Genomic DNA, 22,399 nt, shown 5'->3' on the forward strand with positions numbered 1-22,399 from the left:
ATTTCAAAATTTACAAAAGGAGAATAAAATAAAGAACTATCCTGCTGAGGGTCACAGGATGTGCTCAGCACTTCATTGAACCAAACTGCCATTGCCTTGCATCCGTGGTACTTACTTCGATATAGATGTAGTGTTTACTGTTTTCTATCACGCTAACATAAGCATTGTGGATGGATTCTTCATGGTACTTGATACCAGCTGACCAATCTGCAGCAGAACGGAGCACCTGTAAAGAGACAGATTAGCTGTTTTAGTTCTGCCCTGATATAAGATGGCACTGGCACTAACTGTTTTGAACTGGTTGGTTTATTTTTCATGATTTCACTGACTTATGTAACACACACAACATTTGCTAACTACATGTTATATGTATAACAAAGGGAAATAAAGCTTAGAAGTACAGTTAAAAAATTAAAACAGTCTGATGAAAATATAAAGGCCTTGATTCACCATTTTGTTACCCCAATTTTATGCCAGAGTAATGTCAGTAAAGTCAATGGAATTATACTGGTGTAAAACTGGAGACACAGAGTGGCAAATCTGGTTGCAAAAGTCTATTACTTACTGTAGTTCTTGTAATGTTGAATTGCCTTTAATATATTTTCTCAAGGCTTGATCCTGAGCTCATTGAAGTCAATAACAAAATTCCCATTGACCTCTATGGTGCCAGATGAGGCATTTATTTCTTATGCACAGAGACACATGCCATCAATTTTACAGCTGAAGTACCTACTGAAATCAGTGAGTTTTGCCCAAAAACTGATGGTGCATTATAAGACACAGGCCAATGGCACCAAATTTTAAACAGGAATGGCAGTCTCTGCCCTAAACAAGTACAGTCATTTACATTTTTGTGAAAAATTCTTCCCAAACTGGTCAAATCTGTCAGATTTGTGATTTTTTTAATTTAATTTGCAGTAGGTCAAATTCACATGAAAATTTTTTCTGACTGTCAATCAGAACAGGCATTTCTGAAGTAACAGACATTTCAAGATCCTCCGAGTATATTATTACATCTCCAATGTAGCACGAAAGCTTTTGTCAAAAGGCAACCAAACTAATATGGGGAAATACCCTTTGCTCACATTCTCTCCCATGTTTTATCTTGTCCTTTGCTGAAACTCTGGTTTGTGCTTTCTCATAGTTTCCTGCCTCTGTTACTATAAACTCCTACTCACTGTCCTTTCCCCAATCTCATCTCTCTCCAGTTCAGTGAGTGCAAACCCCCACTGCCTACACAGTCTTCCCCACCTTCTGCTCTGACCAGGCCTCTCTCTTTTTAAGATCTCTCCAGTTGATTTCTCTTCTTCACCCATATTCAATTCAAGCTTCTGCTCCTCACCTCACTATTCTATTCCAATATCTTTGACCTCATCTCCTCCTACATGTCATCCGATCCTCGGGGCTCCACCCGAGCTCGCCCCTTACCATTTCATTCCTCTCCTTCATGCACACCATACCTACGCCTGGAGCAACCCTTCAGTCAACATTATGGCCACCATCTTGGCTAACACTGGGAACTGAACCAGGAACCTGTAGAGCTAAATTCCTTGGGCTAAAGGAAAAGGGGCAAGTCCTGAGCTAAATTATCATAGCTCAACAAGCTTCAATGGAGCAAAGACGATTTACACCAGCTAAAGATCTGGCCCCTAGTCCCTATGGCTGAGATCTGTACCGGACTCGCACGCATATTTCCTCCAGATAGAAAAAGATCATCCAAGTATCTGATACTCACAGCAAAGTCAAATACTGGACAAATCCCCACTTCTGTGACAGCTGTAATGTTGGCCAACAGCAGGATTAAACTGGGGCCCTCCTGTGCTGAAAGTATAAATTACTGCAGCTTGAGCTGAACAGCCAGCCTCTGTAGCTAGAGGCTGTAACAAACTCGCATCCTTTATGGATTGGGCGCAGAGACAGACACATTACCCACCCTGACCAGTGGGTTACATCAGCATGTGTTAAGTGACTTTCATGGCATACTTAAACTCTTTGCATGAAGCCCACCTCCTTCTTCAAGGTCTGTGCCTGGCTCACATCCCCACTGCATTAGTCACATCCCCACTGCATTATCATCCCCACTGCATCAAGTCAGCTGTTCTAGATGGAAAGCTGGCTGATTTTTTACAACCCACAGCCCAATCTTCATGCTGTCTTGTGAAACTCCCTTTTCCTATGCTGATTGTTTTCTGTGTGCTCTCCAGTGCAGAGTTCTCTTCTGCAGGTTCCAGCATTGAAGGAAACAGCCATGATTCCTTACGGAGAGTCATTGGCAGCTGCAGGAGCCAAATGCTAAGTCTGGGAAACAGTTCTGCAGCGGAGGATTCTTGCTTTTTGCTATCTAGCCCCCTCACAGTCTGTCTCTGGCCAGTGGGCCAGCATTGCCTGTAAACAGTTGTGTGATGTGGTAGGTGTGAAACTGCACATACACCTAAGATAGGATCAGTTCCTTCCTTGAGGGGATAGTTTACCATGTTGGATGCATCTTATTCTATGATTTATCTCTCATTCTAGTCATGGGCTACATTTTCTGGCATGTAAATAACAACGTACAAATCAACCACAGCTGTGTTTAAGATGTGTTTAATGAAACAAGAATATCCTTTCCATGTTCTAATATGTTTTAATAAATAGCTGGATTTTCTTGGAATTTACAAATAGGAATATGTGGGCAGCATATTAGCCAGCAAAATATATTTTTTAAACTGGCATGACTGATATAAATATATTTCTGACATACACTATCCCAGACAGTGTGACAGCCAAGGAGACCTCTGACTAAATGAAAGTTCAGGCAATGGCTTTGCATGCCGTGTGAATCCAAATGGGATCACTTGGATATCACCTATTTAGCTTCCTTTTAAATGTCTGACTCATAAAACCCTTATCTGCCAAATAAAAAAAATAATACCCAAGAATGAAGATTTATCCAGATGACAAGGACTCTTGAGAATCAAGTCTGTAGTAGGTCTAAATGGGCTTAGCTCCATGGAAGTCAATGGAGATATGCTGATTTACACCAAGTAAGGATCTGGCCCTGATTATTGTATATTTAAGTCAATGGTTTCACTTTGGATTTGGAGTGCTGCAAATGAGAGCAGAATTTGGTCCACAGTGTGTCAATGAGGAAATCAGAAAGTGATACCTCATTTGTGTGATGTCTTTAGAGTCACAGAGGTAGGGAAGCATCTAAAGAAGCTACAGAGGGACCTGATCTTGTAAACACTTCCTCTAGTGCAGTGCTTCTCAAGCTATCTGATGTGGGGGACCGGCAATTTTCCCCCCCAATGTGCCAGGGACCGGTGCCATATTATTATCCTATTCGACGCTCTTATGAGGAAACTTGCCGCGGACCAGTAGCTGATGGCTCATGGACCGGCACCGGTCCGCGGACCACCACTTTGAGAAGCACTGCTCTAATGCATGCACTTCTCCTCTGCATAATCCCACTGTCTGCAATGAAGCTCTGCAATGGAGTGGTTGCGGAATTTGACCATAAACTTAAAACGAACAAAAGTGAGGCTTAGAAATAAGATAATGGTGCCCGTCTGGGCAGATTTTGGAAGTGTGGGGGAAATGCTGGCTGAAAACAAATGGGATAAAAGCAACAACCAATTTGTCAAGAAGTTGCATTTAGCAAAACACAAAAACAACCAAACAAACCAGGAGTAAGTGGGTCATTGCAAAAGAACAAGAGCATCTAAAGTAAGAAACAGTGATGTAAAAGATATGCAGCAGAGGTACCATACAGAGCAGCAATAGAAAAGAGTACAGCATGAAGCTTGCAATGGGAAGGAAAGGAAGATTGCATAGGTGGTTGCAACAAACAAGACAACTTTCAAATACATTAGGAAAAGGAGTTTAAAGAGACATTCAGACCTATCATAGACAGAGTGATTTATTGATCAAAAATATAGTTGTTAAAGAACCCAGTAGTCGTGTGTCACTCTATCTATATAGGAGATTGAAGGCAAATGTCACAAGAGAGGGGAAAAAATTCAGAAGGAAATCTGGATTATGCCAAACCAAGTGAACAGAAAGTAAATCTGATGAGTGAAAACCCCCCAGAGCAGAATGGGATCCATCCCAGGATTTTAAGGAGAGTGTGAAAGAACTTGGCAAACTTTTAGTAGATGTATTTAATAGTAACTCATTGGATATGCATAGTTCTAGTTCTATACATAGTGTTCTTACTCTGGAAAAAGACATTATTCAAAAAGCCAAAGTTACAGCAGACAGAAACCAGCACAATATGGGACTTGAAGAGCTTTGATATTTAAGCAACAACTAGAGAAACTATGGCTGATTTTTTTGTTTTCTTTCGTTTGTCAAAGAGTTTCTCTGGAAAAAAAAGGGAGAATTGAAGAGAGCATCTCACTGAAGTACACATTGTCCTGAAGGACTGTGAAGTAATAAGACAGGACATTGCAATGATATTCTACTAGTAGAACAGAGGGAAGGAATCTTAAAGGAAATTAGTCTGCTTACCCATGATGAATAGTGGGTATATAAAGAATAACATAGCCAGGGTAGCAACAAGAATAACTAATTTTAAAAAGATGCCACTATTAAATTATACTTCCACCCATTTTAATGCCCCTTTACACTACCAGAGGTCCTCTTGTACATGAGGATCAGGCCTTTATATTTTAAAGCAAACTTACACTGCCCAGCCTCTTGGGAGTATCTGATGATATCTGGGCCAGGAGGGAGCAGCCACCTTCTGCTGCTGCTAGGAATGATCTTTCTGTGAGTATGGGGGGAAATTCTGGCTACCCAGATAGCATCTGCTGCTGCACCAATGCTCCAGATGATGGGCTTCCAATGAGCATCAATGTTCTCTACTCTTCTCTGTTCTCTCATGCTGGTCACACACTCCTGGGCCTCAACCGCCATGCCCTGCAGCAGTGAAACTCAGAGCTCAGCTGCCTATCCTGGGTTTGCTGGTGTAGTTGGCTGCAGCTCCTCCACTAGGCTTCCTCACCCCTCTGTTGCGAAGGTGTAGTGGCACAGTGCATGCAGCCCACTGGCCAGAAGCTACCAACGCAATCTGCAGCAATTAGCAGCAGGGAGCATATGGCAGTGGGCTTCATGGGTGCCAAAAGCCAGCCTTGCCTGAGGAATTCGATCCAAAATTTAACAATTTTACGAAAACATTTGTAAAATGTTTCTTTAATACACCTGAGCCACCAATATTTAAAGGGTGCTTGAGAATAGATGGCTAACTTTACCAGTGTCCCCAACAGAGTAATTTCTGCTTTCCAAATAAGTTGTTCAGTGTCGGTACCAATGCAGTGATTTCAACAGCTCAAAAAACCCTCCATTAGCAGCAGTAGATGCTGTTCTGCTGGAGACAAGGAATAAATCAATGTGGGGTGGTTTTTTTTTTTCATTTTATACTTGATGTCATAAGCCTCTCTCAATTTGAAAAATGGTTTTACCACTCAGAGACAAACTAATGGTTGGCTGAAAAAATCATCCAACAAGAGAACCGCCAGATCAGAAAGAGATTGATCACTTTCAATCCCACAGCTTCACAACTAGCCAGTCCAGACGCCCCCTCTCTTTTTAAATTCTCTTTTATCCCCTCCCTCATCAAATCATCACGCCAGCTTGACAGGTCACAGCATTTTTGCTCCAAACTCTAAAGGAATTCCTTCTCTGACATTCCTCCCTGTAGCAAAGTCCTTTAGTCAAAGATAGAAGTTATTAACTAAACCAAATTTGAGGGTTCTGCTTCTCACTAAAATCAGTCAACATGAGTCCAGCAGGGTCACATAACACATTGATGACAGGTTTTAAAAAGATACATTTCAGGGTAGACACACATTCAGCCATCTATCTATGGTACTTTTATGGCCTCCATTACCATCGTAGCTGAGCTCCTCACTATCTTTAATGTATTTATCCTCACAACACCCTGTGAGGTAAGGAATTACTTTTATTCCCATTTTTCAGATGAGGGACTGAGGCACAGAGAGACTTAGGGCCAGAGTTTCAAAGGTACCTGAATACCTTTAAAAATATGGCCCTAAGTGACTCACTGAACATCACACAGGAAGTCTGAGGTCAACCAAGGGCTTGAATCCAAGTCTCCCAAATCCTAGGCTACTGCCCTGACCACTGGAACATCCTCTCTCTTGTATGCATCATCATCTTGGTAATATTTGTATATTGTAATGAATTGGCTTGTGTCTGCATGTGAACATGTGTGCTATCACCCTCTACTGGATGGAACCAGAACTGCTCAACTCTGTATCATGGGAACTATACTGTTAACAGTAAAATGTGATTCTCTTTTAGCAGGTGTCTGTGCCTTTGAAACAGGAAGATTTCAGTTGCAACTCCATTTATTTCATAAAGGTCTGAGTGGTCACTGTATGCACCAGGGTAATACCTGAAGTTTAGGTTGCCACAGATTAATTATGATATATACGTGCTCTGAACTTTCTTTTAAATTAATATTTACTTATTAGTAATATGTAATTTACCACTCTTGTCAAATTGTCCTCTCTTGTCAATGCATTCAAAATTAATAAACTGAAATGCAAAATCCTTCAGTTTCAGAGAAAAGGTCTGCATACTACTTAAGCATATTACACAGAAACAAGCACTGGTGTTCTCTCCTCTCCCTCCCCTCTCAGCTCTGCAGTCTCCCATCACTCATGCAATTTTTATGCAGGTGCTGTCATCCCTTTAACCTCTTTAATCCAAGCAACAACAACACCACCAGTATTTGCTGGGACTTACTCCATAACTGCAAACAATACGTACTGTGGAGCAAATTTCTAAGAGCTAATACCTTGTGTCACTCAGGGTGCATGATGATTCATTATGTCTTACAGTATGAACAGGGTGTGATGTTGTCTCACCATGTCACAGACTTACTGTGTCTTGCTTGGATAATAACTGGAAATTAGAGCTGGAAAAACTGAGAGTGATTTTAGTTTGGTGACTTCCTGTCAAACAAGTTTGGCTCATGCAAAAATCAAAGGTGCTATGATAATTAAACCCCAAACTTTGGGAGAGAATGCTTGACTCAACCCACAAGCTGTCTAACTCCCTCCTTCCTTTCTAACTCATGTCTTCACATCTTTTCCTGTGCGTTCCCTCAGGACTGACTCGACTGCCCCATGATGCAATCCAAACCCCACCCAGACCTGTTTTGCTGTGCTTTCACCCTGTCTTCCTGCCAACAGCTCCTTACAACACATTTCTTCCAGAAGGCCTATGAACCCCAGTCCTCCCCTCAAAGAAGTGTCAACAAAACAGATGGAGGGAGCAGACCAAAACCTGTGAAACTAACAGAGGCCGCTATGATAATACAGATAAAACATCAGCATCATGGCTCAGTCAGTAGGCTTTCTGTGGCAATATCCCACCCCCCACCCATCCTTCATCTAATCAAGTCCAGAATTTCAAAAGGGCTCAGTCAGCACTCACAACTGGAGTCAGATTTTCAAACAGAGAGTTCAGCTCCCATTCACGCAGATAAAAGAAGTGGCCAGATTTTCAACAGTGCCAAGCACTCAGCAGCTCCCATTAAATCTATTCATTAGATTTTACTCTTCTTGGAGCAGGGAATTTGTCTCCGATTTGCCTGTAAAAGGACTCTATCCTACCACTCGTGCTATATAAACAATGATAATACATGTTTCTGGGTTTGACCCATCTCTACTAGAGGAAGGATTTACATAAAAACATATCCCTCCTACCCTTCTGGGTAAGAGTGCGTTTGAAAGACTAGAGGGACTCTGTTCATGTCTCGAACCATCACTGCAGTCAAACTGAAAGGTAAATGAGACGCCTGCATCCTGCCCACAGTAACACTGTTTAGACAGACGAAGATCAGCTTTACATCAATGGAGTGTCTTGCAGTGGGGAGCTGATAAGAAAGAGAAAGGCAGGTTCCATGATGGACCCAGCTGCCTCAGTAGCATAGTTGGAGATACCAGAGGTGATGCTTTGGGTATTTACACAAGGAAGCTAAGTAACCGAGCGGAGACCCTGGGTCTGTGCATGTATGGAAGGGGGGGGGGGAGAGATTAAGGGCCAGATTCTGACTCTTACTCAAAGGGGGCTTATCTGACTGCTATGCGGCGCTCATTACCTGCAGCCCTCTCCATCTGATCTCTGCCTGCAAAAGCCAGAATCTCCACAATCATCAATAATAGATGTCAAGCCAGTCATTAACCTTCAGCTATAACTTCCACACACATAACATCTTTTAGAACACTGCTTAGTAAACTGCATTTCCATTGCCAGCCAGAGCTCCCTGCACTTAAGGCTTCTTGTATGGTTTCCTAGTAACCCAGCTTCCTATTGTGTGTGGTTCCATTAGACAAACAAATCAAAATCAGGAAAACAAGCAAATTACAGAAGAAGAAGCTGCCAGAATTGCAGTATGAGCATGCATAAATATGCTGGAGCAGGTCATCTTGCAAATACAGACTAAGGCCTTGGCTACACTCGCGGATTCACAGCGCTGCCGTGAAGCGCGAGTGTAGTCGCGCCGCCAGCGCTGTGAGAGCTGTCTCGCAGCGCTGCAAGTACTCCACCTCTCCGAGTGTTTTTTCACACCCCTGAGCACAGCAAGTGCAGCGCTGTGAATTGCCAGTGTAGCCAAGGCCTAAGAGGTTCTCCGGCTCACTGCCTGCTGTGACGTTGTGCAGTCTATATGGTTTTATAAAAACATGATAATAAGTGAATATAATATAACTGGGATACTTTTAGAAAAATATGGTAAAAAGTGAACATAACGTAACTGGGATATGCTTCATGCAAAAGGTCTCTTGTAAGGTATCATTACAAAGCTCATAATCTACTGAGTGTGATCATCCTATTTGTAGAAATGTACCACTCTTGTATCTAAAACTAGAAATATAAAACATAACGCTGAGGGCCTATTGTAATTATGTAAAGTGTGGGCCATTAAGGATGGTTTGGAATCTTGATGACTCCCATTGTCTGCAGATGGCTGTATTTACCTCTGAGTCGTCCTGTATGTGTGTGTGCTGGCAACTGAGTAATGAAGTCTTGCCGTGACATGTGATCATGTCACCTGAACTGGAATCCATCTTTAACCTGGTGCTTTTCCAGTGAGTGGGGGGTGGAAACCCAGAGGGACAAAGGGTTCCCGCCTTATGCAAAAGATATATAAAGGGGTGGAAGAGAACAAGGGGGGAGAGGAGCCATCATGAAGAATCCCCTAGCTATCACCTGAGCTACAACAAGAGCTGTACCAGGGGAAAGAATTGTGCCCAGGCCTGGAAGGTGTCCAGTCTGAGAAAAAACTTACTGAAGCATCTCTGAGGGTGAGATTATCTGTATTCAGTTTGATTAGACATAGATTTGCGCATTTTATTTTATTTTGCTTGATGACTCACTTTGTTCTGTCTGTTACTACTTGGAACCACTTAAATCCTACTGTCTGTATTTAATAAAATCACCTTTTATTTAGTAATTTACTCAGAGTATGTATTAATACTTGGGGGAGCAAACAACTGTGCATATCTCTCTATCAATGTTATAGAGGGCGAACAATTTATGAGTTTGCCCTGCATAAGCTTTATGTAAAACGGATTTATCTGGGTTTAGACCCCACTGGGAGTTGGGCATCTGAGTGCTAAAGACAAGCACACTTCTGTGAGCTGTTTTCAGGTAAACTTGAGCTTTGGGGCAAGTGATTCAGACCCTGGGTCCGTGTTGGAGCAGATGGGAGAGTCTGGCTCAGCAAGACAGGGTGCTGGAGTCCTGAGCTGGCTGGGAAAACAGGAGCAGAGGTAGTCTTTGCACATCAGGTGGCAGCTCCCAAGGGGGTTTCTGTGATCCAACCCGTCACACCTGCTTCTACCACACAGCAGGATAAATACTACTTGCTATGTGCAGGTACATTAGAAGGGATATTGCACTCCATGAACATTCAAGAGAGAAACCATGTTTGCAGCAAAACATGTTTTTACGTGTATACAGCTTTATGCAGCTCATGGATGAGCCAGGCTGACAGCTCTCAAAAGGCTGCAGTCTGCCATTAGAGATGAGCTTGTGTAATTTGCAATGAATAATTTACAAGATGTCTATAAGCAGATCAAAATTTTCTGGAAATATATTCATTACTGGCATTTCTCAACCAATTTCTTTGTTTTCTGCCTAGTGTTTTTTCTGTTGATTGATGGTTAATGGTTCACTGGGTTTGATACTTAACATTTTGTATTCAAGCTCTGTTGGTGAGTTCTGACTGGTCACATAAGTCACCTGAGTATTCATTATGTTTTCTGATTGAATCAGCATAACTCAACATCAGGAGGCAGGCTCAAGAAACACACTAGAGATGCTCAGGATGGGTCTAGGCTAGAAAATTGCACTGGTGTGACGGACAGGGTGCAAACTGTAACAGTGCAGACCATCCACACTGGGCATCCTAGTTCTGGTGCATACAGAGCACCATATCCACATGCGCGCGCGCGCACACGCACACACACACACACAGCCTCATATGGCATTTGCTGCAAGTGCTGCAGGGTCTCTCAACATTTGCACCTACTCCACAACTCTCCATGCAGCTCCCTGCAGCAGGTACCTAATGTCTAAAGAACACTTACACCTGTTCACGATGGATCTGTCCATCACAAGGAGCAGCATACTTGCAGGTGGTGTGGCAGAGAGTTTCCAACCTTTTCTCAAGCTGCTGCCAGGTGGAGTCTGGGCTGAAGAACTTATTTTGGGCATTCTAGGCACTTTTTTCCTGCTCAGCTTTGACCACCTGTATTTGACACAAGCTCTCTCTCTCTCTCTCTCTCTCTCTCTCTCACACACACACACACAATCCTGTCACTTCCTAGGCACACTTCCTAAGCACTTCCATTTCCACCCTGCATTCCTAACATGTCTAGTCCTGCTGTTTAATAATCACATTTAACATATGCATTCAGCACAGCTAATGGAGTTTAAAATGTCATTTGTATAATTCATCTTACATACACTGAACCTGAACCTCCGCTGCTGCAAATCAGTCTCTATCTGCTGAAATCAATGAAGCTACACTGATTTATACCAGCTGAGTATCTGGCCTGCTAAGTTGCATTTTAAAATAAAAAGTAGTTTACACTTTAAATCCTTTAAAATCTTGAAAGTTTCAGCTGGAAGACTACCAAGGCCTCCTATTACAAAGAGCTAAAAATGAGCCCAAGTGCCAGGAAGTTCTTCATTTTAGGATTCTATGAAATGCCATTTACACCCACCTGTACATTGGCACATACAGACTCGGGCACTTGATACTTCATCTCACTGGCAGTTCGCTGAGATTTTGGCAACAGGAATGGGTAGGACAGGGATCTGTATTTGGGCTTCATGATCTTCAAAAGAAAAAAATGGAGGATATTGTATTTTAAAACACATTTTCTTCAGATTTTTATGCTGAAGGCTTTTACTGTTTTTATACTCCTCTCTTAATACACAAAAGTGGGGGGGAGAGAACGTAAAGTTTTTCATATTCATAAACTCAATTCCTGTTCTGAATGGTTCTGAAAATATCCATGAATTCTGTACCTCTTCTGTGAAATGTGCTCTCAGTATCTTGAAATTAACACTCAGACCAAAAAGTCTGTGCAGACGTCAGGCTAACAGTATGTTATGTCTATTCTTTGCCATGCATTTGCAGTTTGAATGCACATTTGAATATCATTCAGGTTTTGGTCAGGCAAATACAACCATAGGACTATCCTGGTTCTAAAGGTCCACCATAACTGGAAAGGACACATTTCTGTCTGAAAAAGTCATACTGACCATTGTTTGAAGTAGGACCTAAGATCAGGGCTTAAAAAAACATACTGGATATCCAGTTGCCTAAGTAGGCCTGTCCAGAATGAGCCCTGACACTTCCCAAGCCACACCACCTCCCTTCAATTTGAAGCATAAAACAGTCTTTAATCTTTAGGCAGTGATGAGCTTCAAAACAAGTATCAAAGCACTTCTTCTTCGGGGTGGGGAAGAAACATCAAAACAGAGGGGAGAGAGAGAAAGAAGAGTGGGGAGCAAATGAGGAAGAACAGAGGGACTCTGTTGCTCCGTTAGTCACCATCTTCCTTGGCAACAGGGCCTACTGGCCTGGTCCCCAGTGTGGGTTGTATTCCAGCCTGCCCAAGGCTCCCTCATCATCACGGAGGGTCCTTATGTGATGGGATCCTAGCCAGTCCTCTCCAGTGGTGAGGACCCTATGTGCTTGCTAGTTGAGTCCTAGTGACTGGATCCCCAGGAGGCCAAGGCTTTTCTGGTGATTGGATTCTTGTTGGTCCAGGACTCCAACATGGCCTCCACTGGCAGGTTCCCCTGGTTTCTTGGCCCTGAAAATCCTGGTTATTGCTAGTTTGCCCAGGTGGCTGGATCACCCAGCTGTGGCTTTGGCCTGACGGCCCTGATCTTCCTTGCTCCCCTTGGCTGTGGGATCACCGACTGAACTTGTGCCTGTCTGCTGCTTCGCAAGAGGGCACATTCTTGGCTCTTGTGTCCCTCCCAACCAGCCAGCAGGAACTGCTAGAATAGCAGCACAATGGCACTTGCCCCTTGGCTAACAACATCCCAGACCTCATTCTCCTTTCACACCATTTTCCACCAACTAAATTCAAATTATACCTTATTTACACTGGTGTAACAGGAGAATGAGAGCACCTATCTTCATTACTTGCTGTCAGAGACACAGTTTTTCAGTGTTACTTGTTGGGACATTAGGGCAAGCAAATATATACTTTACTGGCCCAATCCAGCAAACCTTGACTACCTGGCATGGCACTTATTCCTGCATATAGCCCTATGCGAGGCATCTGCGAAGCATTCAGATTTGAGGGCTTGCAGGATCTATCTCATTGCACACCTACCTTTGTGAAGTTCCAGCGCTGAATAAAGTGTCGAGCAACATCCCGTGCAGCTTTGCCATGCACAACGGATGAAATATCATGCCATGGCATTCTGGGTGTGGTGTATCTGTCAATGAAATCTATATGGACAGGGAAAAATTGCTATAGTTCATCTCAGATCAGTATCAGACATTAATTAAGAATATCACAGGCATCTCCTCCTACAAACGGAACCTTTCCAGAAATAAAAACTAACAAATTAGGAGTTAAAATTGAGGACAGGTCAGCTTGTGGGGGCTGGTAGGCCACAAGCTCACTTATCCATTATTGTCATAGGATATCTGTTTTTATTACCTTACTTTGGGATTCTGCTGCCTCTTCCCAGCAGCCAGACCAGGTGGGTCTCGTTAGCTCCAATTCAGGAGGATAAAAAGGCAGAGAAGCCTTCTAAGGCAGTAGAGGAGCTAGGGAATGAGACAAACTGTCTTGCAGGGAAAAAAGTTGGTTCCAGATTGCAATGGCACTTACCAGCAAAGGGTTTGTCGAGTTGAACCCAGTCTTTAAAGACGAAATTGCAATAGTCCTTTCCATGCCAGAACCTGGTCTCCCCAAGAAGTTCTCCAACACCTGTCTTCAAGCTGCGGATTGATCCTTTATCTGTCAGGTTTATAAAGTGACAAAAACATATGCTCTAAGGTTGTTTTAAGACTGCTCTCAACACAGCACAGATGAGAACTGCACTTGAATAGAAAACTATCGGCACAACTTGCCAGTTTTAGTCAGCTAAAGTAATTTTCCAGTTAAATCTCTGTGTTTTCCTTCTCCAGTATAACACATCTGGTACACAATCAAGGGAGATTATATTAACAGGTCTTGTTGTTGGTAATGGAAGCTAGATCTGAATCCTTTCTGCACTGGATTGAAAATTTACCCTTCAGCTATTTGTCATCCCACAATAACCTGCAAGGAAGGAACCTACATTGAAAGCATTAACAATTGTAATTCTGCTCTCACATACCACTGACTTCAGTGGGAGGTGGGACTTTATATCTGTGTTCAGAAGAGAGTACTACTCCTGTATATTTAGTTTGTACTAAAATACAAATCAACTCTAATTGCAATTTTATATTTTATAAGATTTATGATTTTGACTCCACAAAAGGCTCTCTCCACTTTAATTTTAGCTAGCACAAAGATGGGTCTCTTCCCTTTTTCCAGTGCCTCTTCAAATAACTACTTCAGCTTCTGAGATTGTGTTACATGTTCAGCACGTGGATGTAGAATTTCAGTTTCATGGTGAAAAATTAGGGCCTACCATCCTTGCAATGACTTACATGCAAAAATTACTCCCATTCCCCCAACTCCTTTCTTGAAATTCATACCTTTTTGTGAATGCCATGAGCATATAAATGAGGAGTAGTGTGATCCCTTCCACCTCCCTTCTAAAAAAACAGGAAAGCTCACACTGAATCAGATCTATGTTCTAACTAGTGTGATATCCTGTCTCTGACAGTGGCCTTTATCAGATAGCTCAGAGAATGGTTAACAACCCTGACTGGACAATTATGCCATAACGTATCTACAAGGAAAGTTTTTTTGTAACCCCACTTAAGTGATGAGCTTCTGTCCTGAAGCAAGAGGCTTGATGTCCCCTATACATTTTTATCCTATATATTTTATTTTTATATGATCTGGCCAAGGTTTACACCATGGGGATACTCACCTCTCAGACAGTAACTAAGTATTTGGGATCAGTCACACTCACAGCCCAGATGGAGTGAAAAACCCTACAGTTATCTAGTCTCCTCTGCATTCCCCCATGACATGTATTCTCTCATGACAACTGACCGGTTCCGCACTGCCCCAGTTGCTGACAGAATTCTGCACTATCGCCTTCTTTGAGATTTTATTGCTAGTTCAAGGCGTGACAATCCCAAAGATGTTTAGGGCCCTGAACTACTGCATCTAGTGTACTGTGCCAGCCAGGCTATCAAGCACTCACAAAAACTTTTTAATCACAACAATATTTTAGAAATATTCAACAGTCCACACTAGTGACAATATGATAACCACCTACAGCAATATACACAAAGCACATCTTGTCAGCACCGTTGGAACACCACAAAAGCCAACCCATGCCCCAAATGCCATGCAACAGGTATGCAACATTGACAGTCTAGTTACAGCCTTAGCAAAGCTACATCCAAACAGCACAGTTCTGCATGAGTTAGTGGGAGTACAGGTGGGGCAAGGAAATCACTGACTGCACATGCCGGAATACAAACATATGTAACATACATGTGAATGCTACAGTAGAATATGTTTTATGTACTGAGCTTCTGTAATCACACATTGACTCATATGAATGAACATATAAGTGGCCACTGTCATATATGGCAGTTCATATACATACGAAACACGTGTCCTTTTCATACACGTCTCTATTTTATATAAAGCTGACCATGTACATCTTAGAAGACTATTATTGAAAGAGTCCATAAAAGGAAAAGGTGGGCTCAGTGTCCAGTGTTTTGAAAAGTGACTGATGAGTATCAATAGAGTTTTAAGGTCATGTCGACTGTAAATTTTCCACAATGTAGAAACGAAAATGACAAAAATGCCAGTGCACTATGGTTATTAAATAAATGATCATTTCTACTCAACCAATATTCCGAGCAGACACTGCTCACTAGAAAGGTATTTTGGTCCAAATTCCGCCCTGGGATTTGTATGTATAAATCCTTACAGATTTAAAGTACGGAGTCACTATTAAATACTTGGTTTGTAGTAGTGTTGTAGCCATGTTGGTCCCAGGATATTAGAGAGACAAGCTGGGTGAGGTAATATCTTTTATTGGCTCTGATGATGAAAGAGACAAGTTTTTGAGAACTTGTGTCTTTCACCAACAGAAGCAGGTCCAATTTTCCTGCTATTATTGGGAAGTCTCCTTAATGCTACAGAGGTCCCTTTAAATCGTTTGTATCAGTGTTTTCCAGTGTCAGCTTTAAAACACTCCCTAGCCTATGAAAACAACAAGAAGTCTGGTGGCACCTTAAAGACTAACAGATGTATTTGGGCATAAGCTTTCGTGGATAAAAAACCTCACTTCTTCAGATGCATGCAAGCCTATGAAAACTCAGATTCAGTTCCACACAGTCACTCTCTCAGAAAAGTCTAGCCCTGCAGGCCAACAAAGTTGGGCTCTGTCAGACCAAGGTGAGGAGTGCAGAGTCGAGAGCTCTTCTTCGAGATCATGCTGGCTGTAACTGCTATATAAACGATCAGCTCAGCTTTCCTCTACATAAGCTCGTTTGATGAAGAAACAACCCTCCTTTGCTCTATAACTGAAATCAAAGCAACGTACATCAAATATGGATGGCCTACTTGTAAGAGAAAGGGTCCTTTCAACAGCACAACCTATTGTCATTCCATGGATCAAAATACAGGTGATGCTGATATACTGATGATGTGCACTCTCCTACCTGTCTCACCCACCCACAGAAAACTCTGACTTGGAGAACGAAAGTGGCCAAATCTTCGGCTAACTCATGGATCTCAAACTCAAATGACCACGAAAGCCACATGTGGACTAGCAGATTTGCCTGAGGGCTGCATCACTGACACACACCCCCGCTGCCCCCAGCCCCACTCCACCCCTTCCATGAGGCCCTGCCCCTTCCCCGCCTCTTCCCATCCCTTCCCCACCCCCATTCCAACCCCTTCCCCAAAGTCCCCACCCCAATTCTGCCCCCTTCTTGCCCCTATTCCAACCCCTTCCCCAAATCCCCACCTCTGCACTCCCTCTTCTCTGCCTCCTCCCCTGAGCGCGCGGCTCCCCGCTCCTCCCCCCTCCCTTGTGGAAAGTGCTATGTGCCGCCAAACAGCTGTTTGGCGGTGGGAAGCACCTGGAGGTAGGCAGAGGAGTGGGGACACAGTGCGCTGGGGGTGAGGGGGAGCAGCGGGTGAGGGGAGCTTGGCAGCCGCAGGAAATAACTCAGTGGGGGCATGGGGAGCTTGGCGGGCCGCAGCAAATAACTTTGTGTGCCTCGTGTTTGAGACCCCTGGTCTAAATGTAGGTCTGGAAGCGTTTACACGGTCATATTCATGATCTTTTCAAGGCTGTCTTCATGCACTGGGCTGACTTTAAAAAAAAAATCCATTCTGGATTTAAAGGTGTTACTAATTTTCAGCGATATTCCCATTACTTTGCATGAGGAATACAGCTGGAATGGGCGGAGCTATAGAACCAGAGTGAAACTTCCCTAGTGCACCCGCTGTAGTTGTTACATATTTATCTTCTCATTGATGCAGCTTCCTAGAGTCTTTTACAAATCAGCCTGTGAAGAAAGTGATTCTACGAGGGCCTCTTTAGAGGGAAATATGACATAGATTGAAGGTAATACATATACCGAAGGTATAGAATGTCAATCCATAAGCCCCACCTAACTCTCACCATGACTGAACAGCAAACACACCAACAGTAAAGCCTGCAGGTAACTCCACCTGGGTGGCCCTTCACTTACCGTCCTCACACTCAGTGAGCCCTTGTTTGGACCCAGTGGGATGATGAAACATTTTCAGGTGGGGTTTTAAACTCTGGATTAAATTCTGCTGGCTTCTACTAGGATTACAATAACCTGCAGAGAGTTGAGATGCTCCATTTATAGGGAAGGTGCATTAGAGCTTTTACCATATCAGTTACCCAATAATGTTTAAAATAACTTGCAGGACTTCAGTCCAATCAACTGTAGACAGTCTGAACAGAACATTAATAATGGTACAACGACCGTGGGCCAAATACAGGACCTATTAGATTTTTGAGCACAGATCGGCAAATATTCATGTTGCAAAACCATCACTAAGGTATGCTCATATTCTGAACTGGCTCTGACCATAGGCAAAGCATTCTCCTGCAGATCATTCTTGCCAGAGACATGAGTAATCTTTGTAAAGTCTGAAATGCCCCCTAGCACAAAACACCTCCCCAAAACAGCTCTTCCACTGCTTCAAAAGTGGAAGGCTTGCTGGTATGAATTCTGGCTTTTGAGTGTGCCTATAGTGGCATCCTGTAACTTCAATCATGCATAAAAGTAAATGTTGCATTCACATATTCAAATTTTGACCTGATTTTCCTCCCCCTAGCACCATTGTAAATCAGGAATAACGTCACTGAGTTAAATGAGTTAAAACCAGTGCAAGTGAGAGCATAATCAGGCCCATAATATCTTCGGAAATCCTGCTTCATTTGCTATAATGAATACGATGCAAAAATGCCAGTATCTCTGCCACAAATGTAAAAAGTTCCTAGCACAAAATCAATGTGCATATCTATACATACATCACAGCACATAACACACCACATACACTATACCATATTATAGCATGGTTTCTTCATTTGCAGTTTGGGGCTGTCCCCTAACCAAACTGAATGCCACCCTTGTTTTGTGCCAGCTGTTTGTTAACCAAACACAGACGCATTTAAAGGCAAACTCAAGGCTTCACTAAACAAAATACCCTTCTAGCACTTTAGGAAACCATTAACTCTCCTCCCTAATTATATGCTCTATAGGTAAAGTGGAGAAATATTACTTACCTGACTCACTGTCTATACTGCTTACACTATCAGCGTGGTGTAGGCCGTGCTTCTGGAGATGCTTATAAATGCTGAACCTGGAAAACTTTTTGGGTTTTCCTATTCCTTTCATTCTTGAAGAATCTAGTATGTCATCACTATTTCTGTGCTGTGGCAGGTTCCCCAGGGACTGAGTTTTCAGGACTAAAGCTTCAGTGGACTCAGCTGTAGGCTTAAGACACAAAGGATACTGCTGAGGGTGATGAATGGAAGATTATCTATTTAAATTACAGGAGATCATTCATATCACAGGGATTGAAACATTCACAGGGCCAAGTTCTGCCCTATGACATGCAGACACAGCTCCCATCGATTTCACTGGGAACTGCAAATCCGTGTTATGGAGATGAACTTGGTTTAGTGACTATTGAAGGTTTGCTTAGCAGAAAACAAGCAAGTAAAAACAGTGCATTCTGCCATACACTGCCTGTAAAACTATTCTGGCTTATTGCATGTTTTCCAGAGGTCTTTACACAGGCTCCTTTTCATAAAAAAATAAACAAACATTCTCTATTTAATTCCGTCACACAGGGCCAGGTTTTCAAAAGAGCTCAGTTCTGTCTTGTCTACACAAGCTCAGTTCTTGTCTACACCACGCAGATTTTAGCGACAAGGCTATGCAGACACAGCCTTGTTGCTAAAAGTCAGCGCGTGTAAACGCTCTTTTTCCGTACTTTGTTGGCACTTTTGCCAACAAAATACTTCCAGCCCCGCGAGCAGCATTAGGTTTGTCGGCAGGAGAGTGCTCCTGCCAACAAAGCCACATTCACACTGCCACTTGTGTCAGCAAAATTTTTGTCTTTAGCGTGGGCGGGGGAGGGATTTTTTAAGTACCCGTGAAAGACAAAAGTTTTGTTGACAACTTCACAGTGTAGGCAAGCCCTTAGGCACCTAAATAAAGGGCAGATATCCAGAGGTACTCAGCACTCAGTTGCTCCCACTGTGACATCTATGGCTAGATTTTCCAAAGAGTTTAGTACCCAACATGAGTTCCTGTGAAAAACTGTCTATTTAGTTTGGTGGCTAAATAGGAGCTGAACTGTTCTGAAAATCCCCGAAGGATCATTCAATGCTCAGCTACTGCACTCGCTATACTACAACTATTCCTCTCCATTCCTGTCCCTGTGCCTGCAGCAGAGCCACACAGGTCTTAACCATAGGAGCCGACTCCGTGGGTGCCCTGGGGCTGGAGCCCCCACGGAAAAAAATTGGTGGGTGCCCAGCACCCACCGGCAGCTCCTTGCCCTGCCCCCCCCACGCTCCAGCTCACCTCCGCCTCCTCCGCGAGTGCACTGCCACGTCCTTCCTTCTCCTCCCTCCCAGCACTTGCGCCGCGAAACAGCTGATTCATGGGGCAGGGAGGAAGGGAGGGGAGAGGAGGGGGAATGCAGCGCACTGGGGGAAGAGGCAGGGCTGGGCTGGGGATTTGGGGAAGGGATCCAATAGGGGCAGGGAGGGGGCAGATTTAGGGCGGGGACTTTGGGAAAGGGGTTGGAATGGGGCAGGGCCAGGGGCGGGGAAAGGGTGGAGTCGGGACGGGGCCAAGAGCAGGCACCCACCAGCGCCAGAGAAAGTTGGCGCCTATGGTCTTAACTGGCATGGCCTTTCTGGCAGCTGAAGGATTTGGTCCTAATAAGGGTCCCATTTTGTAAGCCACATTGAAGTCCACAGGAATTCTGCACATGCAAAGGCTACAGATTCATGCCCTAAAAATGCAGAAAGACTTGCTTACTTCCATTTTGCATGACTATTGCCTAGTGTACATGGTATTAAATGTTAACAGCCACATGTACAGAATTCACTCTTACTGTGAGATTCACTGTAGATGTAGACTTTGTTCCTGGAATTCGTTTCACACTGCCAACATCGGTCAGCCTGTGTTCATCATCATCCCACCTCCCGTAGGCCAAGTCAATGCCACCAACGAATGCTACAGACTGGTCAATGACAACGAGCTTCTCATGATGGGCCCACAGGTACACTGAGGATGACACGTGATCTGGATGCCTCATCACCTAAATAAAGAAAAATCACTGAACTCAGCTGTTATGTAGAACAGTGCTTCTCAAAGTCGGGCCGCCGCTTGTTCAGGGAAAGCCCCTGGTGGTCTGAGCCGGTTTGTTTACGTACCATGTCCGCAGGTTTGGCCAATCACGGCTCCCACTGGCCACGGTTCACCGCTCCAGGCCAATGGGGGCTGCGGGAAGGGTGGCCAGCACATCCCTCAGCCCGCACTGCTTCCAGCAGCCCCCATTGGCCTGGGACGGCGAACCGCGGCCAGTGGGAGCTGCGATCGGCCAAACCTGTGGACGCAGCAGGTAAACAAACCGGCCCGGACTGCCAGGGGCTTTCCCTGAACAAGCAGCAGACCAGCTTTGAGACGCACTGATGTAGAAGACCCGAAACAATTCTAACCAAGATATTATTTAATATCTTTGCCCAGAAGGCCACAGGTCTTTAGTTTGACCAATAATACCTACCAATGCCCAAACATAAAGTGCTTTTTTTAGGACTCTGTCTACATTAGACAGTTGTACCATTTTAACTACACCAGTATAGTTAAAGTGGTACAACTCACCTAGTGTGGACACATTTACAATGGTCTAAAGGTGCTTTCTACTGGTACAGATATTCCCTTTTAGGAAGGGGCATAACTATACTAGAATGAGTCACCTTTATGCTGATATGGCTGTGTCCACAGTAGGGCTTTTGCTGCTCTATTTCAGTAAAAAAGCTGGCCATTTCATTTGATAGTTAGTTTGTTAATGGCTATTTCAAACCATAGTAAATGAGAGGAGAGCCAGGCTCATTTTCTTTATTTCTGAAAATGAAAGAGTGTGATAGATAATTTCAACATTTATTTCTTTCAAAGCATAACTGCAAACATTGACTTGAGTGGAGTCATGCCTGGTTTTAAAACCACTGGTGATCAGAACCAGGCCCAATGTATTTTGGCATAAAGGGATGTTGAGGAATGTGGATATAAGTGCACATATTTTGGTACATTTTTTTAAGGCCAGACTCTTAACTAGCTCAGTCTGTGTGTGAGCAGAAGATTTTCTCAGACCCACATCCGAGTGTAACCTTCCACTTGCTCTAACTTCATTAACTTGCCATATAAAACAAAATTCTTTTGAACTAGGTGAATGTTTTGTTGATTAATGGAACCTTGTCAAGGCTAAGCGAAATATATTTATATACAATTATAACTTACAGGTACCTGAGCTGCCACAATCAAGTACTAGTGCCCATTATGGAGTAGAATTAGATATGGATATGTCTTTGAAAAATATTCTCCCTTGTAATAGTGATTGCAAACTGCATTTCAGATTCATTGTCATGAGTTTCCTCATCTCTCGCCCAAATTTGGGGAGCTGATGTTAGACACACAGTGCAATGAACATGCACGTATTTCATAAAGGTGACATGGTATATGAATACCTTGATGTTCGGATGTAGACGCATTAGGGTCCGCTTGCTGTATTCACTGTTGATTCCTAGAGCAAGCTCCACTTCTTTGTAGAGCATTACAAAAATTCTCACTCCTTGTTGCTATTAGAAAAGAAAGTAAATACATGGCAAGCACATATTTAAATAGGTATAACAACAACAAAAGCAAGAAAACCCCAGACTTCTAGATTCAGTGGGATGGTAGGCTAAGGGGAGTGCACATGTTGTTCTTGTGGGAAAAGCTCAGGTTGAGATCATACATCCAACAGGTCAGTTCCCAGTCAGAGGCTCCCAGATTGATCCTGAAATGTGCTGAGCAAACTCAGCTCCCATTAACAAGAATGCTCAGCAGCTCACAGGAGGCACCGAGCACCTTGGGGGATTGGACTCTTCCCTTGTGAGAAGTTCTGAGGGATTTTCTGTAATGATGTAGTTAGGGCCGGCTCCAGGCACCAGCCCAGCAAGC

The 22,399-nt window shown here is 43.4% G+C and overlaps 1 protein-coding gene across 3 annotated transcripts in view; it reads right to left on the bottom strand.

The window, feature by feature from the left end:
• The window catches only part of PLD1 (phospholipase D1), a 137,536-nt gene that overhangs the window by 21,035 nt on the left and 94,102 nt on the right, over window positions 1-22,399 (bottom strand). For all 3 annotated transcript variants that reach the window (XM_054039303.1, XM_054039305.1, XM_054039304.1), the window contains 7 exons: window positions 21,925-22,035; window positions 20,292-20,498; window positions 18,445-18,655; window positions 13,380-13,508; window positions 12,873-12,991; window positions 11,241-11,354; window positions 116-226 (listed from right to left, as the gene is read on the bottom strand). In XM_054039303.1, coding sequence (XP_053895278.1) covers window positions 116-226; window positions 11,241-11,354; window positions 12,873-12,991; window positions 13,380-13,508; window positions 18,445-18,655; window positions 20,292-20,498; window positions 21,925-22,035 — 1,002 coding nt within the window. The remainder of the gene's footprint in view (window positions 1-115; window positions 227-11,240; window positions 11,355-12,872; window positions 12,992-13,379; window positions 13,509-18,444; window positions 18,656-20,291; window positions 20,499-21,924; window positions 22,036-22,399) is intronic.

This window comes from Malaclemys terrapin, chromosome 9, assembly GCF_027887155.1.
Source record: "Malaclemys terrapin pileata isolate rMalTer1 chromosome 9, rMalTer1.hap1, whole genome shotgun sequence".
Lineage (NCBI taxonomy): Eukaryota > Metazoa > Chordata > Testudines > Emydidae > Malaclemys > Malaclemys terrapin.